This window comes from Otolemur garnettii, unplaced genomic scaffold (genome assembly GCF_000181295.1).
Source record: "Otolemur garnettii isolate 467f Iridium unplaced genomic scaffold, OtoGar3 scaffold00010, whole genome shotgun sequence".
NCBI classification, from domain to species: domain Eukaryota; kingdom Metazoa; phylum Chordata; class Mammalia; order Primates; family Galagidae; genus Otolemur; species Otolemur garnettii.
Window position 1 is genome coordinate 9,352,078 of NW_003852405.1, and position 26,644 is coordinate 9,378,721.

Consider the following 26,644-nt stretch of genomic DNA (forward strand, 5'->3'; position numbering starts at 1 on the left):
AAAAAAAAAAAAAAAAAAAAACCCACAAGGCAGCACCCGTAGCTCAGTGAGTAGGGCACCACACATACACCCAGGTGGTTTCAAGCCCAGCCCAGGCCAGCTAACCAACAATGACAACTGCAACAACAAAAAAAAATAGCCAGGGTAGGACCTGCGGCTTAAGGAGTAGGTTGTTGGCCCCATATACCAAAGATGGAGGGTTCAAACCCACCCTGGCCAAAACCTGCAAAAAAAGAGCCAGGCGTTGTGGCAGGCACCTGTAGTCTCAGCTACTTGGGAGGCTGAAGCAAGAGAATCCCTTGAGCCCAAGAGTTGGAGGTTGTTGTGAGCTGTGATGCCACAGCACTCTACTGAGGGTGACACAGCAAAACTGTCTCAAAAAAAAAAGTTAAATGGAGTTAATAGAAGGAATCCTATGACTCACATTCTAGATAAATCTCAAAACTTTTCACTGTACAAAAGAATCTTAACCAACAACTTAAAGCTAATTTCCTCTACCATAAAGTAAAAACATTTTCATCATTCAGTACCATGTGCCAAATCTAACATCTAATATATATATATATTAAACTATGATAGCACAGCCCAATGCCAGAGTATTTTTAAAGTTTTGGGGTTTTTCTGTTTTAATTGCTCTATAATACATCTGACTCGGAGACAGTAAAACAAAATGACTTGGGGAACGTTTAAAACATCATCCCCACTTGGTCACTATTTCCATTACATTTCACAGATGTCTTTCAGGGGTGGGGGAATGAAACCTTAAAATCTGACTCTGGGTAAAATATGCAGCTTGCTGCCAAAACTACAATTCAGCTGCAGAAATTGAGTGTCTTCCCAAAATCTCAGACTTTTCTAAAGAGAACATACATTACCACATTCAAACTAATGAGATTTAAGGCTCCCCACCTTTCAAGACAGATAATACCCCACAATGCTATTAGAGGAGTTGTGGCATATTCTTAAATTCTTTGTACAGGATGATGGGTGCATTCCCGTATGTTTTAATAAGCATTTGATTTCAAATAAAAAGCCCTGCGACCTTAGCAATAGCAATCAAGGGCAAAGCCTAGGGGTAGAATCAGTCTGAGAAAGACCTGAACTTGGATTACATCTGCGTTATTTCTCCTTTAACACAGATAAGTCCCCTTTGGGAATCCAAATTCCTTCCAGGGTTGCTCGGCTCATTCATTCCTTTATTCATGAAGACAGCAGACACACTCATAGGTTGAAGCAGGCGTCCTCAAACTACAGCCCACAGGCCACATGCGGCCCGCCAGGTGTTTTTGCCGCCACTGCCTGTCCTGCTTAGCAGCCGACTTGTCCCGGGGCCCACAGTCCAGCCCTCCACCAGTCTGAGGGACAGTGAACTGGCCCCCTGTTTAAGTTTGAGGACCCCTGAGTTGAAGTTGGTCTCACAGGAAAAAAAAAAGTACAACAGAGGATTTCAGAGGGGGGCGGGTTAAGGGAGAGAGTTATTAGAGGATACAAAATTACAGCCAGATAGAATAAGTAAGTTCTGACACTCCACACCACAGCAGTAGTTAACAATAATACATGGTTTCAAATAGCTAGAAGGAAGATATTGAATGTTTCCAACACAAAGAAATAATGTTTAAGATGACTGATATGCTAATTGTCCTAATCTGATCAAGACACATTTTATGTAGCAAAACATCTCCATATACTCCTTGAAGACGGATAATTATGATGTCAATTAAAAAAAACTAAATAAGCCAGGCCTGGTGGCTCACACCTGTGATCCTAGCACTTTGGGAAGCCGAGTTGGGTGGATCGCCTGAGCTCAAGTGTTTGAGACCAGCCTGAGCAAAAGTGAGACCTCATCTCTACTAAAAATAGAAAAACTAGGTGTGACACCTGTAGCTCAGTGGCTAGGGCACCAGCCACATACACTGGGGCTGGAGGGACTGAACCCAGCCCAGGCCAGCTAAAGACAACAATGACAACTACCACAAAAAAATAGCCAGGTCTTATGGCCGGCACCTATAGTCCCCATTACTTGGGAGGATGAGACATGAGGACTGCTTGAACCCAAGAGCTTGAGGTTGCTGTGAGCTATGATGCCATTCTATACAAGGTGACAGAGACTCTGTCTCAAAAATAAATCAATAACCATTCAATAAAAAAAAAATCCATAAAAAAATAAAAAAATAATAAATAAATAAAAATAAAACATTTTAAGAAATGTTAATAGCATAGAGGACACTATGTTAAGCATTGGGGTTACACAAATATGAGTTAGAGTCACCCCTTTACTCAGGGAGAGAGTGCAAAGCAAGTAATTCCAAGGAACTCATTCTAGAAGTTCACATTGTACACAATTAATTGCAAAATGAGAAAAACTATGAGGCAGCCACGTTCTGGGTCTGGTAGTAAGTAAATGACCAAGTGAACAGCAGGAGTAGGGGGGTAAGTGAGGAGTCTGCAGACAAACTAAGGGGGGAAAAAATCAGGAAAGGTTTATCTAGGAAGAGGATTTTGGTTTTCTTAACGAAGAAACTTCCCAAATAAGCCCACTAAATGACTCACACACCCACTCTCAAAAGAATTGTAAGTCTGATTCATCTTACAGCCTGTATATTCACACAGAAAGGCTTGTCTGTCTGCTCGTTCATTTAAAACTATGAACCACAAATGTTTCTCCCCTACTAAATAATTCTAAGAGGTACTACAGCACCCTTAAATATTTGAGTCTAAGGTTACACTTTCCCAACCCTGCTATTTACTTTTATTACTCACAACTTTGCTATCTATCTGCATTCCTGCCTTTGGGTCCTCATCAAATTAAGGCCTGGATTTCATTATGAAAATTCAAAGGCCCCAGAAGCATTTGTGGTGAGGTGGGGGTGAGGGTAGGGGGAGCAAGGCTAAGGCAGAAGAGCAACCAGAAAGAGATGAAGAAAGACACAGGCCCAGAGCGATGCCAGCCTGGGGACCCAGGACTTTATGCGAACACAATCTAAGCTTACGAGTACAGCAACCATGTTTGGAGCACTAAAAATCTCAGGAACAGCGGAACTCACAACCTCAACAGGAATTGCAATTAGCTCCTTCTTTATTTAAAATTTCAGAGGCTGGGCACAGTAGCTTATGCCTATAATCTCAACACCCTGGGAGGCCGAGGCAGGTGGATTGCCTGAGCTCACGGGTTCAAGACCAGCCTGAGCAAGAGCAAGACCCCATCTCTAAAAACAGCCGGGCATTGTGGCAGATGCCTGTAGTCTCAGCTACTCAGGAGGCTGAGAGAATCACTTGAGCTTAAGAGTTTGAGGTTGCTGTGAGCTATGATGCCAGAGCATTCTACCAAAGGTGATACAGTGAGACTCCGTCTCAAAAAAATAAATCAATAAAATAAAATTTCAGAGAGTACACATGGAGAGAGGTTTTAATGCACTGATCCACTGTCCCAAATGGGGAAAAGGCCACAACCTTACTCACTGTATCAGACAGAAAAAAGATCTGAAATAAAATTCACATAGATTAAAACTACACAATCAAAAACTCTCATAAGCCTAAGCTTTTTTTTTTTTTTTGAGACAGAGTGTCACTTTGTTGCTCTCGGTAGAGTGCCGTGCTGTCACAGCTCACAGCAACCTCCAGCTCTTGGGCTAGAGCAATTCTCTTGCCTTAGCCTCCCGAGTTGTTGGGACAACATGTGCCTACCATGGCGCCCGGCTATTTTTGTTGCAGTTGCCACTGCTGTTTTAGCTGGCCAGGGCCAAGTCCAAACCTGCCACCCTGGGTATATGGGGCCAGAGCCCTACCCACTGAGCCACAGGCGCCGCCCATAAGCCTAAGCTTTAAGGTGTCCTGAGGTGAATGGGGCATTACATAACTCAGTCGCACAAACTCAGCCAACTGAACCCCAGAAGGTGCTAACAGGAGGGACCTCATAAGGCCGCCTCCTCAGTGGCCACCCAGGCCCGGGTTTTTCTCATTCAAGGTGGCCTCAAGCTGAATACATGCACAGTCTGGCTGCCAGGAAGAAGAGAAGAGTAAAGAAAGAATCTGAGGGTACCAGAAGGACCCAAATGCAAGTGAGATTTAAGGTTTAAAACAAACTCAGCTTGTCCTAAGTACCACATAGCAACTGAATGCTAAAAAAAAGAAAAAAGAAAAAAAATCTGGAGCCAGATACCCATCTTGGTAGTGATAAGAGCCTCTGAGGAGTTCAGAACACTCCAGCTTTCCTTCAGCTGTTCACGTTAATTGTAGCCTAACCTAGATGGGCCGAACAATCACCTGCACATTCGGTGCCAAAATCCATGCCCTAAAAAACAGGGAGCGACCCTGAGGGTCTAAGCACAGCTGGTAGATTCTCCACTGGGGCTAAGGGGGGATAAACACAATTCCCTCCCAGAAAGGGAAAGATGATAAACTACCGGGAAGTAAATAAAGAATTGATTCCAAGAGCGAAAAAAGTACATCCCCTAACTTCAGTACACAATGAAACAATTAGATGTAAGGTTTTTTTACATTGAAAGTACATGTTATCCCGATAAATTCAGACATTGATGAATTACTGAAAGGATACACAGCGCATGGCTACTAAATATAGTCAGAGGCACTGAGGGCAAAAAAAGCGTATCTCGGTGTGTGTGACTGTGTACATCTATATAAATTTGAGAGTTCGTTTACCCTACACAGGAAGCTTGTTACCAGGACGCCAAAAGGAAAAGAAGAAAAAAAAAGCAGACACTGAAAAGACTTATTTATGCAGTTGAAGTTTAGAAAGAAACCTTCCACAAAGGAAAAGCCAACAGCTAGTTTCCCTGGCCCAGGGCTAAGGGAAAGACACAAGGAGAGCTGAGAGATGCTATCGATCCACCCTACCCAGAAGACTAACAGAACTAACTCCCAGTCTCAAAGAGAATGGAATTGAAAATGCTGCGTAATTTTAGGGAGTCTATTCTCTTTGAAGGCCACCAAAAATACAAGCCTGCCAGGATAAAAGACCGTCTGACCCATTTACAGGCAGTATCACAAAAGGCTTCTTGCTGATCAAACTATTAATATAAAAGGAAGGAACTGCAAACAGGAAAGTGCCCTGCCCCAGCCCTGTGCCACCCCTCCCTTCCTCTCCACAAGCCTCTACAGCGAAAATGCATGCTATCTGTTAGATCACCAAGAAGACAGAGGATAATATTAATAAAACACTAGACACCCATGATGGTACTGTTTTAATAAATATTTAAAGTAAATGCCTTTATTATTTTGAACATTTTTCTCAACAATCTTACCTACATTTTTAAGACATGGGTTTAATCTACAGTTGTTAATGACAATTTAAAGCAGTTCTGAAATCACAATTTGTGGATGAATTGTGAGTTAGAGAACAAGAAAAGAAACATACTTGGTCCAAACAATAAAAACAAAAACAAAGTCACAGTTCATTGGCATATGAATATCCTCCAGTGATTTAAACAAACACACATACTCTCTAACCACGGTTACTTTGTGTTACTTTTACTCACCTGTTGCCCAAGCTGGAGTGCAGTGGTACATTAACAGCCCACGGCAGCCTTGAAGCCCTGGGCTTCAGCAATCCTTCTGCCTCAGCCTCCCAAGGAGCTAGGACCATAGATGCTAGCAGTACTAGGAGTATGGGCAGGCACCACCACGCCCACGTATTTTCTTTTTAATTTTTTAGTGATAAGAGTTCATTATGTTGCCCACACTGGTCTCAAACTCAACTCCTGGCCTCCAGTTATCTTTCCACCTGGGCCTCCCCAAGTGCTGATTACAGACCTGAGCTACCATCCTAGGTCTCTAACTACTTTTAAAGAATACTATTCTGAATATAACTTTCTATAAATTTAGGAAACAGCTCAGAGTTGAATAGTCAACAGGTCCATTATTAGCAGTTCCAATTAACCATTTTTGTATTCGGGTAAACAGAAGTACTTAACATTTTGATGAGTAACAGAACTTAAGGTCTCTGGACTTTGTAATTTATTAAGGTAACTTCAACTGATAGGGACAATTTCTAGTGGTCTGCATCTATTAATAAATATTAGAGACAGGTAATGATTTCTCTCTTTTTTTTTTTTTTTTTTGAGACAGGGCCGTGGCATCATAGCTCACAGCAACCTCAAACTCTTAGGCTCAAGCAGTCCTCTTGCCTCAGCCTCCCAAGTAGCTGGGTCTACAGGCACCCGCCACAACGCCCAGCTATTTCTTAGAGACGACATCTCGCGCTTGCTCAGGCTCCTGAGCTCAGACAATCCACCAGCCTCGGTCTCCCAGAGTGCTAGGATTACAGGCATGAGCCACTGAGCCCAGCCAGATTTCTCTTTCCAAGGGCAAGAAACTGATTGCCGCTTTTCAGCTTTCAATTGGTTCAAATGCAGGAGATCAAATTTAAAACATGAGCTATTCAAAACGTTTGTACGTCTATAATAAAACTACAAGAATAATAAACCTCATTAATAATCAAAGAAATGATGAATAAAAAAAAGATACCACTTTTCACCAATTAAATCTCTAAAATTATAATGCCCATTCCCAATATGCAAAGGTGTATGAAACTGAAGATTTCATGTTAATACCAACTTAATATGAACTGGCTTAATAGAGCAACATGCTCCAAGAGCCTTCACCATGCTGATTTTTAAAATCTATTAATGCTACTTCTGGCAATCTCAAGGCAAAAATCCGTAAAAAGAAACATTTATGACGGAGAAAGATGTCTGTCACATTATAAAAATTTTTGAGGGAGACATACAGTGTTAAACAAGTGACGTATACCCTCTAAGTGGAATACGTCTTGATCTTCGGAGTAGCAAATGGCAAAGTATATGTGGGCTAGGTTAAAAAAAAAAAATAAAAAGCTCAAAACTACACTGTAATTATGTCTAAAAAATAGTTCAGGTTTAGAGTGATGTAACAGCAGGAGAATTTTCCTCTTCTTTATAATGTAGTTATGCCAATTTTTAAAGTTCTTTTTTAATTATAAGGAAAAAAAGACCCCACCTTCTCATTATGTTATCCCCTTCTCACACTAGATTTTTAAAATAATTCATCTTCTCTCAACCAAAAAAAGCACGATCCTCATCTTCATTCTATTCCCCTGGGTCTGACAGTCCCTTACCACCTGGCCTGCCAGGACTGGCCATCCTTGACCCTCTTCTCACTCCAGATTTGACCCCAGGCCCTCGTCCACACCCTAGGCAGAAAGCAGGGACTCATTCACCTTCATACCTTCAACTCCAAGGGCAAGGCCTGTTGTACAATAATAGCTGGAAAAACCGTGTGTTGAATGAATTCCTATTTATCCTACTTTGCACCTGTTACACACTTGACAATTATCTATTGCTCATCTGCTCCCCACTGGAAGCTCAACACTGTTTTTAGTTTTTTCTTTTTTAATTGCCGAGAACCTACCACAGTCCCAGGCAAGGCTCACAGGAGCTAAATATTTACTGAGCTAATGAATACCTAACCACACATCTCAGAAATGAGAAATTCATTTGGTTTAGTTCTTCCTTTAAAATGCAAATCGCATCCTTGGGGGCGGGGGAGAGGAAGCTCATACTCACACCTTCCAGTGAATTACACTGAGCAATAATCAGATTAAGGACCAGCTGAGAGCTGCGGAACCAAGGGAGGATTTAAGTGTAAAATAGGATGGTCAGGAGGAAGGTAAACAGAAAGCGAGGAAGCAGCCATCAGATCTTCAGGGGGCTCCTAAGTGGCGAGCACACAAGGGTAACGGTGACAGACTGGCTCAGACTACTTTTCGGAAGGCCCTGCAGCTTCCCTGCCCAGAGCAACTAGACACTCCTGAGTGCACAGACACGGCACAGATGACACCCTTACATGCGTGACCTCCTTTAGTCCTCACCACAACTAAAATAGGAGATTATCCCTGTTTTAAAGATGGAAAAAAAAATTGGAATTTGGATAAGTTAAATAACTTGCCCAGAACAATACCACTAACAATTGGATTCAAAGCCAAGCGAGCCTGGGGCCAGCTGAAGCGACTGCTCTCAACCACTCACTACAACTCTACAATTCATCATAGACACAGGAGAAAACATAACTCTTTGAGCCTTAAATGTGGTCTACAAAATAAATGGCAGGTACAGACATAGTGAGAAACATCTATAAACCTCAGCCGTGTCATCCCAATTCAGACATGACATCTGATTCGGGCTCAACCTGTTAATACACAACGCAGACCTCTCACTGAGCAAGGTAAGGACTTAACAAGTGGCTTAAGGAAAATACAATGTGGTACCACCTCCGTCTAAGCATCTTCCACACATCTGAAAAGAAACGCTCAATTCTCAACAGCTGCACTTAATTTCTAAGCTAAAAAATCACACTCATTTTGACTTCCCCTCAATTCTTCGTCATCATGATCTAATCCAAAGTTTCCTTGCCCATCTTGCCATAGGCTGAAAACAGCAGAGTAATATGGGGACTAGTGAGGACTAGGCCTTAAAGTAGATACATGGCAAGAACCTAATTAATTCATACTCATCATTTTTTAAAAGCTATCTTCTTCAAACTCATATGAGAGTGTTTTCGATGCTATAATGACCCAACCATCCTAACTCTAAAATTGCAGTGAGTATTGCCTTGGAAGGAAAACGCCTTTCTGGCAGAGTGGGTCTCTTCTTAAACGTGATCACTCCATTTCAAGAAGCACAATGCCACAGCTTAGGGGCTTCCCTAAAATGGGTACTTACCACCCGTTAAGGGCTACTGTGATCTCTGGTGGCCACATCATGGCCAGCAACCCCAGCTTTAAGATTACCTACAGAGAAGGATTCCCTTCTCCATGGATTTCTGACTAAACATGATGGTCTGCATTTTTTTTTAAGACAGAGTCTCACTCTGTTGCCCTTGGTAGAGTGCTGTGATGTCATAGCTCACAGTTACCTCCATCTCCTAGGCTCAAGCGATTCTCTTATCTCAGCTTCCCAAGTAGCTGGGACTTCAGGTGCCCGCCACAATGCCCAGGTACTTTTTATTTTATTTTTTTTTTTTGAGACAGAGCCTCAAGCTGTCACCCTAGGTACAGTGCCATGGCATCACAGCTCACAGCAACCTCCAACTCCTAGGCTCAAGCAATTCTCCTGCCTCCGCCTCCCAAGTAGCACTTGGGAGGACTACAGGCACCTGCCACAAAGTCCGCCTGGCTATTTTTCGGTTGCAGCCGTCATTGTTGTTTGGCAGGCCCAGGCTGGATTTGAACCTACCAGCTCAGGTGTATGTGGCTGGTGCCTTAGCCGCTTGAGCCATAGGCACCGAGCCTACTTTTTATTTTTAGAGATGAGGTCTCTCACTCTTGCTGAGGCTGGTCTCAAACTCCTGAGCTCAGGCAATCCACCTGTCTCGGCCTCCCAGAGTGCCAGGATTACAGGCCTGAGCCACCATGCCTGACAATGGTCTGTGTTTTATCTCCTTTTAGAAGCTTACCACAGCTCTATGAGATAAAGTGTTAAAAGAAACTTCTCCTCCACTTAGATACAAAGAAACAGAAACACAAAAACTTCTGTGAAGTAGCTGAAGTCACCATCTAACAGAGAAACCACAAGCAAAGCCCTGACTCTGTAGGCACAGCACATGTGTCATACGACGGCACACTCGTGGTGAGGGGTGTACAACAGCACTTAATACCACTGAAATGCACATTAAAAAATAATTACACAGGAAGTTTTCTGTGTACTTTCACCACAATAAAAAAAATTAGAAAAATACAAGTTATTAAAAAAGAAAGAAAGAAAAAGCAAGGTCATGATGTGACTTTGTGTACTAGGCACTGTCCTTATCTACGATCTTGGCTTTGATTCTGTATCTTTAAAGACCACAGTTGGCTCTGTCATTAGTACAAATATTCTGGTAAAGGAGAAGGCATCACAAGTTTACATTGTATGTCCAACTTGGTTTTTTTTCAGAGGCGTTTCCCATATGTCACCTTCTTTCTTTCATATTTCGTCATCCGGTTATTCTTTCATTCAATGGATATTTATAGTGGCCCTACTATGTGCCAGGCACAGTTCTAAGCAGATACTCAGTGTTCAAACACTGAAATAGCTCCATACCAGTTAGTGAACAGCTGCTGGCCACCCTAGTCTCTTCCTTGGGATCCCACACCCGCTAGACTTCCCCATGGTTAGCAAAGCAGGAAGCCTCCAGGCCCTGCCCCAGCTTTGTGACCACCTTCTAGTTCAATTGGTGAACACCTGAGCCTAACCCCTTGTTAAATATGTTATCACCCTCCAGACACAACAATGAACAAAGCAATGTTCCTACCCTCTAGTCTGGGAAAGAGATAAAGCGCAAGTGGGTGTATAAACAAACAAGGTAACCAGCATGCTGCAAAGAAAATAAAAAAGCAAAGGGCCAGACGGTGACCAGGCATGGGGGTTTCAGGACAGAATTCGAGAGAAAGTCTCTCTGAGAAGGTAACATTAGAAGGAACCAGGCACGCAAAGTTCTGAAATAAGAACATTCCAGACAGAACAGAAATTAGCAAGGCCCTTTGGTGGGAGCAAGTATAGGATTTTCATGGTCAGAAGGCCAACATGAGGGGAGCATCTTGAGCAAGGAGAGCACAGAGGTAGACAGGGTCAGATCAGAAAGGATCTTAATGGTATGAGTAAGGAGGATAAATTTTATGCCAAAAAATAGTGAGCAATCATTAGACACAACCAAAACAAGGTAATGACAGGATCTGCTATTTTTAAAAGATTACTCTGATAATTGTGTGGCAACTAAATTAAAGGGAAGCAAGAATCCAAAAACTGGATAATGTTATCCAGGTATGATGATGATAGTGGCTTGGGCTAGGTAACAGCAACAGAGATGGAAAGATACATTCTGATTCAGTGTGTTTCACAGGTACAGCCAACCCAACTTATGAAAAAGTATAACGTGGGATGAGGAAACGAAAGGCATCCAAATGATTATTATCTTTTAATTTAGCAAGTCATTGACAGTGGCCCATTGACCACAAAGAGCACGACTGGGGGAAAAATAGATTTGGGGAAAGAAAGAATAAAAATTCCTGTTTTTCCAAAATAAATTTGAGATATCATTTAGAGACATAATGTGGAGCTATCAAATAGACAGCTGGATATTTGACCTTCGTAATAATTCCGTGAGGCAGATAAGGAAACTCTGGTATTATCCAAATTTTACAAATGAGAAAAATAAGGCTCAGAGAAATGGGCCTGTCTTAATACATAATACTTTTATTAATCAGTGTCCCTGGAGAGGGAGCTGATTACACATTTTATTTATTTATTTATTTACTTATTTATTTTGGAGACAGAGTCTCACTATGTCACCCTGGGTAGAGTGCCGTGGTGTCACAGTTCACAGCAACCTCCAACTCTTGGACTCAAGTGATTCTCTTGCCTTCGCCTCCCAAGTAGCTGGGACTACAGGCACTCACCACAATGCCCAGCTATTTTTAGAGGCAGGGTCTCAAATCTAGCTCAGGCTGGTCTTGAACCTATAAGGTCAGGCAATCCACCCGACTTAGCCTCCCAGAGTGCTGGGATTACAGGCTTGACTCACCGTGCCTGGTCTAGATTATATATTTTAAAAAGAGGAACAACTGCACTGTTAAAAACTTCTCTCTGATAAAACACACCAAGCTAGTTTGCTCCATGTAAACTACGAAGCTACTCCAAGGTAAAGATCCTTTGTATTGGGAGAAGATTACCCTGAGGTTTATCCAGCTTGCAACATTTAACATATGTGACTCTAACTGAAATGTACATATAATGCACATTATTGACTATCTTCTTCTTCTTTTTTTCTTTTTTAGGAGACAGAGTCTCACTCTATCACCCTGAGTAGAGTGCCATGGCATCACGGCTCACAGCAACCTCAAACTCCTGGGCTCAAGCAATCCTTCCTCTTGCCTCAGCTGGGACTACACACCAAGTCCACCACCACACCAAGCTAGTATCTCTATTTTTAGTAGAGACAGGGGTTGTTCAAGTTGGTCTTGAACACTCAAGCTCTAGCAATACACCCGGCCTCCCAGAGTGCTAGGATTACAGGCTATTGACAATCTTAAGAGACTATGTCAACAACTAAATGCACACAGATAATAATAAGAAAGATAAAATTCTCCTTAAAAATAGACTGTGATTCTTTAGTTTCATTTCATTAAGAGTTTATGTCAAAAGCTTTCTTGGGGCTCAGCGCCTGTAGATCAAGCGGCGAAGGCGCCACCACATACATCAGAGCTGGCGGGTTCAAATCCAGCCCGGACCTGCCAAATAACAATGACAACTGCAACCAAAAAAAATAGCTGAGCGTGTGGCAGGTGCCTGCATTCCCAGCTAGTTGGGAGGCTGAGGCAAGAGAATTGCTAAAGCCCTCTGAGTTGGAGGTTGCTGTGTGCTGTGATGCCACAGCACTTTACCCAGAGCAACAGCTTGAGGCTCTGTCTCAAAAAAAAAAAAAAAAAAAAAAAGCTTTCTCAGGAATGCGTTTCTAAAATTAGAAAAGAAAATCAATTGGGAAACGACCAGTATAAGAATAATCACTTTCCACTGCTTCTCAGGACTGTCACTAGTGTGTAAGACAAGCTCACGCTGTACTCAGCACTTCTTCCCCCATGCCAGGACGCTTTTTCTCCCTTTGGTTATGTATATGGTAGAAACTTCTGCATTAGGAGACATAATTGATCACAGAGTATTTCATCACGAATTCAATGAAGCTATTATAACGTAAATTCCTCTCAGAATTCTTGAGATGCCCTGCTGAAATGAAAGACCATACAACACAAAACAGACAGGATAGGCTGGCCTGTGGCTCAAAAGGGTAGGGCACCAGCCCCATATGCCTGCCAGAGGTGGCAGGTTCAAACCCAGCCCCAGCCAAAAACTGAAAAAAAAAAAAAAAAACCAGACAGGATAGATGTTAAAAAGAGAAAGAAGAGGCTTGGCACCTATAGCTCGGTGAGTAGGGTGCCAGCCCCATATACGCAGGCTGGTGGGTTCGCGCCGGCCCAGGCCTGCTAAACAACAATGACAACTACAAGCAAAAAAAAAAAATTTTTTTAAAGCCAGGCATTGTGGCAGGTGCCTATAGTCCCAGCTACCTGGGAGGCTGAGGCAAGAGAATTGCTAAAGCCCAAGAGTTTGAGGTTGCTGTGAGCTGTGACACCACAGCACTCTACCAAGGGTGACATAGTGAGACTCTGTCTCAAAATAAATAAATAAATAAATAATAAATAAAAAGGGAAAAGAGAGAAGGGTTGAGGGAGGGAAAGGGAAGAAGAAATGAGAAGGGCAGCATGTGACCTCTTGATGGCAATCCTTCACGGCAAAGGAACCACAGAGGCTCACAAAGCATCACCAAACCCTGCAAGGACACGCTTGTGCACAGAGCATGAATCCATAAATTATGCAGCTCTCTATATTCAAGTCACCGTGTCAATCATCAGTTTCAAATGAGTAGCCATTATCAATGTATAGTAAGAAGACAGCACGGCTGCTTAATTCAGCTTACCGGCACTTCACCGAGCCTTCAGGCTAACAGCCAGCTTTTCATGTATACTCTTAAAATAAAAGCAATAGCCTGGCCGGTGCTACACATAATCCCAGTATCCTAAGAATTGGAAGGAAATGTAGGAGTCAGTACAACCAATCCTCCCATTTTACAGATGAGGAAACTAAACAAAGCAAAGAGAGATAAAGTCCATCATCACAGAGCCCCTTCAGGATAAAAAACTCCTGTTTTTCCAATTCTTAGCAACTTGTTCCTTGGACCACACCATACTATCATCTACAGAACAAGAAAGAAACAGTCCCACAAGGGATGGCCCAAGGCTCTGCTGCAACCACTTAAGGGAGGGTGAGTGGGCAGAGACGGGTTTCTCAGAGGCCAAAGCAAGGCCCCAGCCCGGCCTGAATGACAACCTGTCTCCCTCCTCAGCCTCACCCCACAGCAGTTGACAGCCTTTCCAACAATACCACTGGGCTTCTTCCCCCTGGAACTTTAGGTTTGATGTGGCAGTTTGATGTCTAGCAGCTGGTGGCCCTTCCATCAAGGTCTCCAGAATGAGGTCCTTGAAAGGTCACACAGGAATGTTGCTTCCAAGACATCAGAGGAGCACCAGCCCTCCCCAGTCAAGAGGGAAAATGATTCCTCTCTTCTTGCCTTTAAACCAGCACATTCCTAACGGGATAACACACAGATCCCTGAACAGCTACTCCAGGTTGCCAGTTTTAGCCCTGATGGCCTCACCTTCTATGTTTATGCCCAGTACGCAGAAAATTCCAGAAATATCCACTTCAAAACTCTGTAGCATGGGTGATGTGGAAATCATGGTGACATTTTAGCATGTGCAGTGAACAAAATTTCTAATCGTAATTATTTTGAAAGAGTCTTACCTAATTATTAGGGAGGCTATAATACAGGCCCACATGTGGGATTGATCCCGTGTGCTCACTGCAAACACGTGCACAGATGAATGAATGGACTGATAAAAACAGTAACCACCCTCCTCTGTGCAATCTAGGATTTCCTCTTCTCCCCACGTCTTTAAAATCTTCCATAATGTTAAAAAAAAAAAAAACAATTTCCATAATGTTATTTCATTCACACACACATACCTATTTTTTCCTGGAAATGTCCTTGTTAGACATTCTTCTTAGTAAAATACCTATAACAACTGTGGACCCCAAGCTACACATTGCATTCCAAGATTCTCTCACCAGCTACTAGAAAATAAAATCTAAGAGAGTCAATACCCCATCATCAATGCTAGTCCACATATACCACTCCAGATTAATTCGCAAGCTACTACTAATCTCCACCATCTCCCAATCACCCTGAAAAGGTGTTCTGGATTTTATTTGACAGCATTAGCATTTCACTGGCTGGATTATCAAAAATAATCATGAAGAAAGTACTCACAGCATAGGCACCTATCAAAAATGCTGCATTTGCTCTTTTCCGTTGGTCAAAACAGGTGTAGTGCACTATTTTCTTTCTTGATAAACTGTACGACTAGAAAGAGGAGATAAAAAAAGGTTGGTATAACCATAGACACAGTGCTAAAATATACACAAGACGAATACCATCTCTTAAATCACAAGATATGTCACTAACTTGTAAATTTTAATCACTTTTGACTTGAATTCCTATGGCATGTGGACACGAGCATTTATGGGATGGAGAATTACTAGCTCAGACTTTCTACAGTCCAATAATAATGTAAGAACAATAATATGGCAAATATATTGTTCTCTAAGAAAAGAAATTGAGAAGGGCATCTCTATTAGCAGGAACCATTTTTGATGATTTATTATTGATTTTATATGTAAAATCTATATTCACTCTTTTTTTTTGAGATAGAGTCTCAAGCTGTCGTCCTGGGTTGAATGCCTTGGTGCCATAGCTCACAGCAACCTCAAACTTTTGGCTTAAGAGATCCCCTTGCCTTCAAGTCCAGCATAGCTTTGATTATAGGCACTTGCCCCAATACCTGACTAGTTTTTCTATTTTTTCATAGAGATCTTGCTCTTGCTCAGGCTGGTCTCCAACTCTTGAGTTCAAGCAATCGACCCACTTCAGCCTCTCATAGTGCTAGGATTACAGGTGTGAGCCACTGCATTCTTTTCTACTAAGAATTTAGGTTTTTTAACTAACTATTGCTATTAATAATGTGGAATTGTAATTATTTTATAAATGTACCTGCCAAGATGATAACTCATATATCTGTTCTTTTATCACTGATGTTTATTTCTTGTTTGTTTAGGGGTTTGGGTGGTTTTTGTGTTTGCTTGCTTTTTGCTTTCTCTTTAGTACATGGAAGCTGAGAATGGTGGCTCATACTTGTAATCCTAGCACTCTGGGAGGCCGAGGCAGGAGGATTGCTTGAGCTCAAGAGTTCAAGACCAGCTTGAAAAGAGTGAGACCCTGTCTCTACTAAAAACAGAAAAAACTAGCCAGCCATCATGGTTTGATCCTGTAGTCCCAGCTACTCAGGAGGCTGAGGCAGGAGGATTGCTTGAGCCCAGGGATTTGAGGCTGCTGTGACGTACAGTGACACTACCACATTCTACCCGGGGTGACAGAGCGAGACTCTATCTCTCAACAAATTATGAAATACAAATACCATCCTGGAATATGAAGCACCAAGCTAACAGACAGAATTCTGAGGGAGATCTTCTTTTGACTGCATACCTCTAAAAACTTTTTAAGTAAATATAATACAAACTAAAATTTTTGAGATTTTAGAAGAACTTTTTAAAGTTATAAGCTTTCAGAAATTACATCAGATAACAAACAGCTTTCAGAAAGTCTACCTGGAAATTTTAGCCCCTTTAAAATACTTCCTGCCAGAGGCTGCCTACAGAAAGGAAATATAACTTTTTTTTTTTTTCTGAGAGCTTCCTGGTGGTTTTTAAGAAAAAGTTTAAATCTCCTAACATTCACTTGGCTTAGATTTTTTTTGGAATCCAGTTTTCTCAGTTATATCTCAAAAGCACTACAACCTAGATCAGATCACTAAGAGTTGAGTTCTTGCTAAAGAAATCAAAATTAGGCTCGGCACTTGTGGCTCAAGTGGCTAAGGCGCCAGCCACATACACCCAAGGTGGCGGGTTCGAATCCAGCCCTGGCCTGCCAAACAACAATGACGGCTGCAACCAAAAAAATAGCCAGGCATTGTGGTGGGCACCTGTGGTCTCAGCTACTTGGGAGGCTGAGACAGGAGACTCGCTTGAGCCCAGGAGTTGGAGGTTGCTGTGAGCTGTGATGCCACAGCTCTCTACCCAGGGGGACAGCTTGAGGCTCTGTCTCAAAAAAAAAAAAAAAAAAAAATCAAAATTAACTCAAAATGAATGACGAAGACAGAGGAGAACTTGACATAGTACAAAGCCTTGTCCTAATTTCCTTCCTTACCACAACCAAGGCTCCCTCTTACGGCCTTCCTACCCCATAGTTCTTTTTGTTTGGTTGGTTGGTTAGTGTTTTTTGTTTTTGTTTTTGTTTTTTGCAGTTTTTGGCCGGGGCCAGGTTTGAACCCACCACCTCTGGTATATGGGGACGGTGCCCTACTCCTTTGGGCCACCCAATGCCCTATAGTTTTATACCAGTGATGCTGTTCAACAGAGGAGATTTTCAGGCACCTGACTGAAAAATTTCAGGGATAACAATACATTTTGTCAATTGCTTAGCTGATATTTATATAATCGGACTAATACACAAAAACGCTTTTAATGTTTTTTCCCCTCAAATATTAAACATGCCCCTCCCTTAAAAAAAAATACCTATCCAAAAAAAAAAAAAAAAAAACCCTATCCATAATCAAAGGACCCAGAACAAACAGTATCAGCAAAGACACTGATAACTAAAGGAACATTAACTCATCTTTCCAGCTGTTTCAGGAAAGAACTTTACAATACAGGGAAAGAAAGTTCTATTTGCAAACAACAGGGCCGTATTTGATCAATGAACCCAGTAGGTGTTTTCTCATACTCTGTCCCTGGCATCGGGAGAGCATCACACCTCCAAGCTGGACAGCAGTCTCTTCCTCACTCTGATCTATCTCCTCTGAAGCCTCAGTGCTGACCCAGCCCCTCAAGAACACCTGCAAAGTTACGATAACCACGGGCTTTCAGTGCGCTCTCAGCTCTGTAACTGATTCTTTTTGCTTTCTATGAGAAACTGAGAGGTTACAAAACAAAAACATTGTGTGCAATAGAAAAGTGAAGTTAAAAACTGGTGAAATCCAATGAATGCAGTCTTAACTACAAAAAGGAGATATCATGGACAGAACACTAAGACCTCGGGACTATGGGCCTGCTCTGCAGCCAGGCAGTGCATCGCCCTTGCAAGTCACAATCTCCACCCTATAATTTAGATTTCTGTCTTGAAACCGGAATGTTTAGCTCCTAAACCTTCTTAACCTAAGTGGCTTATGAGAGACAGCCCTATTATATAATAACAGCAAGAAGAATAGCTAACATTTATTGGCCACTAGTGACATTCTGTCGTCTTTCAAAGCATAGTAAGAGGGCCAGAGGTTCCAGCTCAACCAGACACAGAGTCCTGGGCAAGGTTCAAACAGAATGAGCAGACTGTGCTTTTCCTCCCATAAACCCAGGAACCAGAGAGGGCCTGCTGTGAACATACACACAGCAAGTAAGCAGGACAAACCCAGAACTTTCCACTGAGCTTGATAATTTGTATAAATCTCAATTATGAGGCTGTAACAAGTTTCATGGTTCAGAATTTAAATAATTATCAGGCTGAAGTGGTCAATAATACCAGAATTTCTTAGAAGTAAAAATTTAAGGCTCGGCGCCTGTGGCTCAGGCGGCTAAGGCGCCAGCCACATACACCTAAGGTGGCGGGTTGGAATCCCCAGCCCGGGCCCGCCAAACAACAGTGATGGCTGCAACCAAAAAAAAAATGGCCAGGCGTTGTGGCGGGCGCCTGTAGTCCCAGCTACTTGGGAGGCTGAGGCAGGAGACTCGCTTGAGCCCAGGAGTTGGAGGTTGCTGTGAGCTGTGATGCCATGGCACTCTACCCAGGGGGATAGCTTGAGGCTCCGTCTCAAAAAAAAAAAAAAAGAAGTAAAAATTTAAATCTAAACTATATCTTATGTTATTATTATCTTCTTGGATTATATTTCATACTCTTAAAAGAGAAGTTCAGAACCACTTCAAGGCCTTTTTAAAACAGACCTGAGAACCGGACACAGTAGGGCCTGAGAAGAACCTGCATTTCTACTAGGTTCTCTGGTAACGCTGTCACTGCTGTCCAGGGACCACACATTGAAATCCACTATTCTAAGACATTGATAAATTTTGGAAAAGAGATGCATAAATATATGACTGGTCTCACTCATAGAAATGTTTCCTATGGGCACCTGTAGCTTAGCAGCTGGGGCGCTAGCCACATACACAGAGGGTGGCGGGTTCGAGCCCAGGCTGGGCCTGTCAAATAACAATGACAACTAGAACTTTTGTGGAATTTTTTTAAACTTCAGATGTAGACTCTGAATTAGAATTTTTTTAAACCGCATTCATGCCCAACAAAACATGTCTGTGGACCAAAAGTAGCTACGGGTGACCAGTTTACTGAACCTGGGTGCCAGGATACTGCCGCTCAAGAAAGTTCCATTAGTTCTACTAGCATGAATGGAGAAGCTACTTCATGTCAGACATACCACTGAGCAATGCGGTGACAAGGGGCAGGGGGACCCTGGTCTGGAGCCACACAGGTGCTCACAATCTAATGAGTTTTTGATGCAAAATAGTGGCCACAGCTTATTAGACACAGAGAAAATAACTGCATAGGGGTACACTCGTAACACACAAGGACCAAGGAAATGATCTTAATTACAGGTACAATAATTTTTTCATTGAGCAAGGCCAAAAAAATAGGAGATAAAAGATGGGATTAAATACTTATCAATTAACATAACTAAACCTATAGACATTGCCAGACCTGTATTGCTTACCTGAGAGCCAAAGTTTTGCCCCTCTTATGTATTTCATGATACTATATCAAATAAATATTTAACTGTGCTTGTAAACCAAACATCAGTGACTGCTACACTAGAACAATACAAATGAAGATAATGATCTTGACCCTAGATAGACATTTTCTATTTCAGAAAGAAAAGCTATGTAAAGGGTTGCAATCTGGTGGGATCACTCTTTATCAAAAGCAAGGCACAGCGACTCAGAGAGAGAAAATGATGGCAAGCTACCCAAGTAACAAACAGGCCACGCTATCCTCAGTTTATGGTAATAAACAGGAATCATGCACTTGTTCAGCTCAGGTCAAGAGACCACAAATCGCATTAACCATTCAGCAATAAAAAGGTGATGCGATTAAGCCCAAAGCCAAAATAAAACAAAAAAAGGGGGGGGGATTTCATGGTCAATTTAAAGAAATACAGATTTTTTAAGCCTTTTGATAGTTTGCCATGCTTAAAAGTAAACTCTTCAAGTGATTTGGTTAGAAGGCTGCATTTAATGAGGCTGTGTCAATCCGTCTGACCAAATTAAAGAAGATACTAGCGCAGCCTGCATAATTTGCTCTTCAGGAAAAACGAGAGCCCATGCACTTTCCTAAAAACTCAAGCTCTGCTACAATAATGGTGGCCTGATTAAGTAAAGCACAGCACAGGACCACGATGACCAAGGCCTCTAGTCTCTTACAGGTGACTAGGCTAGCCCAGTAATGGCCGCAGCAATCAGCATCTCCACAGCAATCAGTGGCCATCTCACTGCAAAAGCGATAAAATGAACAGGTCTTCCTGTGAGCAGCCAGGAGCTTTACAGGTTTTACCTCCAACTTTCTCAGGAAAGGGATATTCTTGAAAATTTTCTTTGGCTGTACAAAACAAAATATGGTTCATATTTTTATTTAGTGCTACAATAAACTGGGGTGCATCGTTTCTTAAAAGAAGAAAATGATGTCTCTGCATGGTCCTCTTTGCTTCCAACTCAATACGTTTCATTAATGAAATGGCACATTAAACTAGAAGTCACACTGTCAGAGAAAAGTTGCTCAGAAGGATTGTTGGTATATTGTGTAGGCTGATTTTGAGCTTTGGATTCAAGCAATTCTCCCAACCTGGTCTCCTAGCCTGCTGGGATTACAGAGCTAAATCATCATGCCTTTTTTCCTTTGAGAAAGGAATACTGTCTGATTTACACGCACACACACACAAATAAAATAAGAGGGTTATTTGATCATAAGGATAACCACTGAAGGCACATGGGACATTCTCTATAAACGGACTTCTTCATGCCTCGGGATCCCTGAAGGGACATATGGGGTCCATGCTTTGCTAATTTATGTATGTATGTATGTACTTATTTTTAAGACAGAGTCTCAAGCTGTCACCCTCGGTAGAGTGCCATGGCATCACAGCTCATAGCTACCTAAAACTCATGGGCTTAAGCGATTCTCTTGCCTCAGCCTCCCAGGTAGCTGGGACTACAGGCACCTACCACAGTGCCTGGCTATTTTTCTCGTTGTTGTTGTTGCAATTGTCATTTTTGTTTTAGCTGGCTGGGGCTGGGTTTGAACCCGCCAGTCTCAGTGTATGTGGCTGGCACCATACCCAATGAGCTATAGGCACCGCCTGCTAATTCTGTATTTATACCACTTTAAACTACATAAACTAGCTCTAGAATGTAGTTTTCTATTTGGTCCCCAAAGCCCATGAACTTGAAACAGAAGAGAACCACATGAAATCTCAACATGTTTTTGTAGTTATAATTAAGGGGGTAGTCTAATCACATCAAAAGAGTTCTTGTGTACAACCACCTGATACAGTGGCAGGTGCCTGGCTTCCAGGATAGGATTACTGCACTGATTCATTCAGCAACAGGGACATTCCCTGAGCCCCACCACCTGCCAGGTACTTCCAGAGTGTCAATACAATCATTCATTTCATGAGGTCCACCCCCCGCCCCTTTTATACTGAAAGGGCTATGTGGGATGTTTTGTAAATTTAAAATTACATTTCTGTGAATATTCTTCTAATCCTTTTCAAAACAGTCCTCAAGGTTATTATAATTATCCCATTGAGTCATAACATCAGGTATTAAAATTTTTTTAATCTGGCTCAGTACCCATAGCACAGTGGTTATGGCACCAGCCATATGCACCAAGGGTGGTGGGTTTGAACCCAGCCTGGGCCAGCTAAACAACAATGACAACAGCAACAAAACAATACCTGGGCATTGTGAGGGCATCTGTAGTCTCAGCTACTTGGGAGGCTGAGGCTAAAGAACCGCTTAAGCCCAAGAGTTTGAGGTTGCTGTGAGCTGTAATGCTACAGCACTCTACTGAGAGTGACATAGTAAGACTCTGTCTCAAAAAAAAAATTTTGGCTCAGCGCCTGTGGCTCAAGTGGCTAAGGCGCCAGCCACATACACCTAAGGTGGTGGGTTCGAATCCCCAGCCCGGGCCCGCCAAACAACAATGATGACTGCAACCAAAAAATAGCCAGGCGTTGTGGCGGGCGCCTGTAGTCCCAGCTACTTGGGAGGCTGAGGCAGGAGACTCGCTTGAGCCCAGGAGTTGGAGGTTGCTGTGAGCTGTGATGTTATGGCACTCTACCCAGGGGGATAGCTTGAGGCTCCGTCTCAAAAAAAAAAAAAAAAATTTTTTTAAATCACTGCACTAGAAAATGTCCTCTTTTTTAGAGCTTTTTTTTCCCCTCAAGCTGGGGTCTTATTTTTCTCTGAGGAAAAGGAAAATCAATAATGAAAATTATATTGACTATTTTAGGAAAAGCCAATTCAATTATATTACATTTATAAAACTTTCAGATTATTAAATTAATAATTAAAAGACTTTTTTTGGGGGGGGGGCCGGAGGCTGGGTTTGAACCTGCCACCTCCGGTATATGGGGCCAGCACCCTACCTCTTTGAGCCATAGGCACTGCCCCTAAAAGACATTTTTAACTAATTAAGCTTGGAGTTATATTTGGGTTTGTATGAAACCTCACGATTTATCATTTATTAATATGGTCTTCTGGTTCAGAAGCCCTTATATTCTAGTCCAGTGTTCTTAGCATTATCTGTGCCAACAATCCCTCTGAGAACCTGTCAAGAAGCTATAAATCTACCCAAAGAATAATGTAAATATACACCAAAATGTAAAGTTTTGAGGGTTTATAGAACCCTTGAAATGCCAGATTACTAATTCCTGCTCGAGCCCATCAATCACTGATGACATTTTATATTAAATAACATACCCAGCTTTACAAATTGTGCTCATTTCAATAAATCTCCCTTGATTGCTTCCCCCATTATAGTAACTATTTACTAGAAATACATGTAGCCAACAGCAACCTATGGCTATATAATTCCTAGTATCTATAATTATTAAAGAACAATTTAAAATAAGTAGCAGGCTATTTATTAGTGGGTGGTGGGTTTTGTTACTGAATTCTTTTTTTTTTTGAGACAGAGCCTCAAGCAGTCCCCCTGGGTAGAGTGCTGTGGCATCACAGCTCACAGCAACCTCCAACTCCTGGGTTCAAGCAAGTCTCCAGGCTCAAGCGAGTCTCCTGCCTCAGCCTCCCAAGTAGCTGGGACCACAGGCGCCCACCACAATGCCCAACTATTTTTTTTTTTTTGGTTGTTGTTTGTCATTGTTATTTGGCGGGCCCAGGCTGGATTCGAACCCACCACCTTAGGTGTATGTGGCTGGCGCCTTAGCAACTTGAGCCACAGACGCCAAGCCTGAATTCTTTATTTTATTTTATTTTATTTTATTTTGAGATAGTCTCACTCTGTCACCTTTGGTAGAGTCCTGTGGCGTCACAGCTCACAGCAACCTCAAACTCTTGGGCCCAAGAGATTCTCTTGCCTCAGCCTCCCAAGTAGCTGAGACTCCAGGTGCCCACCACAGCGCCTGGCTATTTTCAGAGATGGGTGTCTCACTCTGGTTCAGGCTGGTCTCAAACCAGTAAACTCAGGCAATCCACCCGCTTCACCCTCCCAGAGTGCTAGGATTACAGGCATGAGCCACCTTGGCCGGCTAAATTCTTAATCTAAGCGGATGTTTGATGGATAATTTTCCATCCTAAGCAACATAATTAAAACTTGGGATAGAATTCAAATAGACATAAAAAATAGCACTAAACCAGGAGCTCATAGCTAAGGAGAAGTGTCAATTATAATTCCTCTACTATGGAGAGCTGCACAGAGCATTATGGGAAAGCAAGGGAGGCACCTCCAACCAAGTCCAAAATGGCAAGATGCTTCCTAGAGGGTGGTGGCTGAACAAAGCATGAAAGAAAAAGGAGTTATCAAGCCAGAAGAGAAGGGAATTCCGGTCAGACTGGGCGTCACAAGCCAATCCATGAACTGCTGATGTGCCGTGGGGTAAAGTGCGAGGCTGGGAGTGGCAGGGATACTGCAGTTTCCCAGTAAACAGTACATGATGTCATCGGGGGAAGCCACCAAGGCTGGTAGCTGGCAAGGTGAGCAAGGCAAAGGGCAGGGAAGCAAAGTGCCCAAAACTTTACTGAAATAAGTGGCCATGGGCTGCAGACGAGACATTATCAGGGCACCTAGACTGAGAAAACAGGGAGACAAAAGGTCCAGAGACCCCAGCAGAGACCCCAGTGGGGGGTGGGAGGCAGACAGACCTTGCAAGGCCAGGGACTAGGAAAGCAGATCCCAAGGGTGAGTCTGGAGTCTGGGTTCCTGGAAGTGGCAGTAATAGTCACAGGAGAGGAAGAGGCAGAGGAGCCTCAAAGCCACCATGGGACAAGGTGAGGTAGCTGGGGCAATCCTGCGAGTGAGCACAGGAAGCTTATAAACCAGAAACTGCGGCTGCCACCAAAGGTAGAGAGAAAAGCCAGAATAATGTGGTCATGGAGCCATAAAACCTAGCCCTGGCTTTATATGGCAGCCTCGGGCAAGCCATAAACCTCTCCCAGGCCACCCTTTCTGAGTCTCAACTACATGGTCATTTAGATGGCTAAAATTATATTGGCTAGCTTTCCCATACAGAAATGATGGTGTTAAGGCTGAGAAGGTGTTCATAAATTTCGTGGAAGAACTGTCTTTATTGTATTTCCAATCAAAATTCATATATGTTACAGAAGTAACTTAATTTTGGACAGGACCTTAACATTTGCAAAGCATTTTACATCTACTTTCTAATATAATCCTAACCAGCACCCTGGGAGAACTCCGTAATTCCTGTGCTATAGATGAGGAAATGGAGATTCCACAAGGCTAAAGCAATTGCAGCTTGGGATCAGCAAAGTAAGTCTTTTTTCTCCCAATACAGAGATTCTGTTTGGTACACTTCATTGAGATTACCCATGCCTTATTAACACTTGAGTTTTGAAAATTCAGTCCTTTGGCATGTAGCTAAGTGCCCAATAATTGTATTAACTTTAAAAACATCATTCCAGGCATCCAACAGATTACCTCATAACTGAAGGAGACAAGATTAAACTTCCATAATGCTACGAGAAAGCTTTGTCAATGAAAGAAAATCAAAACAAGTTTTTATATATACCTCCCCACACTGTGCATTTTTCCACAGAATATGGAAAAAAAAATAGTCTTCATCCAATCCACCTACTCTTGTGTAATCACTACAGGTAGAACACGGAGTCCAACCAGTGACTTGACTGTCCTGATAATGAGTCCTTTCTCTTTGGTCACTCCAGATAGTACTGAGTTCCCAGATCATTAATTATAATGCCCAGTTGATACCAACTACACACCAACATGACTAATCAGGAAGGCAAAGAAATTCCTTGGTCCTTAAAGGGAAGAAATAAACTCCAATAATTTATTAATTATCCTTTCTTTGTTAACTCCACCACTATAAGCCATTTTATATTAAAAGGATGTTATTTACTTCCTGGAGGATTGCAAAAATCCCTTATTTTATTTTCTTTTTCTTTTTTTTTTTCTTTGAGACAGAGTCTCACTATGTCACCCTTGGTAGAGTGCCGTACTGTCACAGCTCACAGCAACCTCAAACCCTTGGGCTTAAGCGATTCTCTTGCTTCAGACTCCTGAGTAGCTGGGACTACAGGCGCCTGCCACAATGCCTGGCTATTTTTTGGTTGGAGTTGTCATTGTTGTTTGGCAGGCCCAGGCTGGATTCGAACCTGCCAGCCCTGGTGTATGTGGCTGGAGCCTCAGCCGCTGAGCTACAGGCACTGAGCCCCCTTATTTTATTTTCTAAATTACTGCCAGTCGCTTCTTTTCTGAAAAATAGATCTGGTTTAGTTAAAGGAATTTACATATACCTTTTCAAGGCACACAACTTTGTAAGTTAATTCTTAGGAAAGTTGAGTGCAATAGACTTTATGTTATATAGTCATTGACTAAAAAGATCTTTCTTTGTTTTCACTCCATGACCACTTAGCACTTTGAGATCAATTGGCAAAAATTTATAAATTCATAAATATACAATATATTCTATAGGAAATCTTCCACCCTATATGCCCTTAGGTATATAGACTGCCCTATATACCTGAGTTCCACAAAAACCAATCAGATCAAAAGGTAATTACTGAGCAATTAATGTGTGCATGGCACAGTACCATGTAACGATAGTAACATTTTACCTAGCAGAAAAAATAAAACACCTGAGCATCTTATTTTAGTAGTTATCCTCAAGAACCAACTCTGTAGTATTGTGCCTTTCAAATGGAAATATTTAAGATCTCCATTTAGAAACTGGAAGAAAAAGATAAAGATTGCTTTCTATGTGACCAAATAAGTTGACCAAAACCGGGAATACAGATGGCACTCTTCCTCAAATGTTTAAAGAGAGGGGGGAAAAAGGCATGCACAAAAATCCACATGTAAGTACAAAAAATGAAAGTAGATCCTCTTATAAAACAAACTATAGATGAATACTAAATGTGTGACCGGAATCCTGTCATATCAGGTAGAGTCAACGCCCTATCACTGCTGGTTGGTCCATTTCACTTGGCTGTTAACCATACAGAGGTAACATTTAAGAAATACTCAGAACAGCTGGACGTGGTGGCTGATGCCTGTAACGCTAGCACTCTGGGAGGCCCAGGTGGGTGGACTGGCTGAGCTCAGGAGTTCAAGACCAGCCTGAGCAAAAGCGAGACCCCATCTCTACTAAAAAAATAGAAAAACTGGCTCGGCGCCT

At 42.2% G+C, this 26,644-nt stretch overlaps 1 protein-coding gene across 4 annotated transcripts in view; it reads right to left on the bottom strand.

Annotated features, from left to right (window-relative positions):
- CDC14A (cell division cycle 14A) overlaps nucleotides 1-26,644 on the bottom strand; it is a 191,818-nt gene that overhangs the window by 135,448 nt on the left and 29,726 nt on the right. For all 4 annotated transcript variants that reach the window (XM_003784115.3, XM_023509846.1, XM_012801650.2 and 1 more), the window contains exon 4: nucleotides 14,914-15,006. In XM_003784115.3, the coding sequence (XP_003784163.1) occupies nucleotides 14,914-15,006 (93 nt within the window). The remainder of the gene's footprint in view (nucleotides 1-14,913; nucleotides 15,007-26,644) is intronic.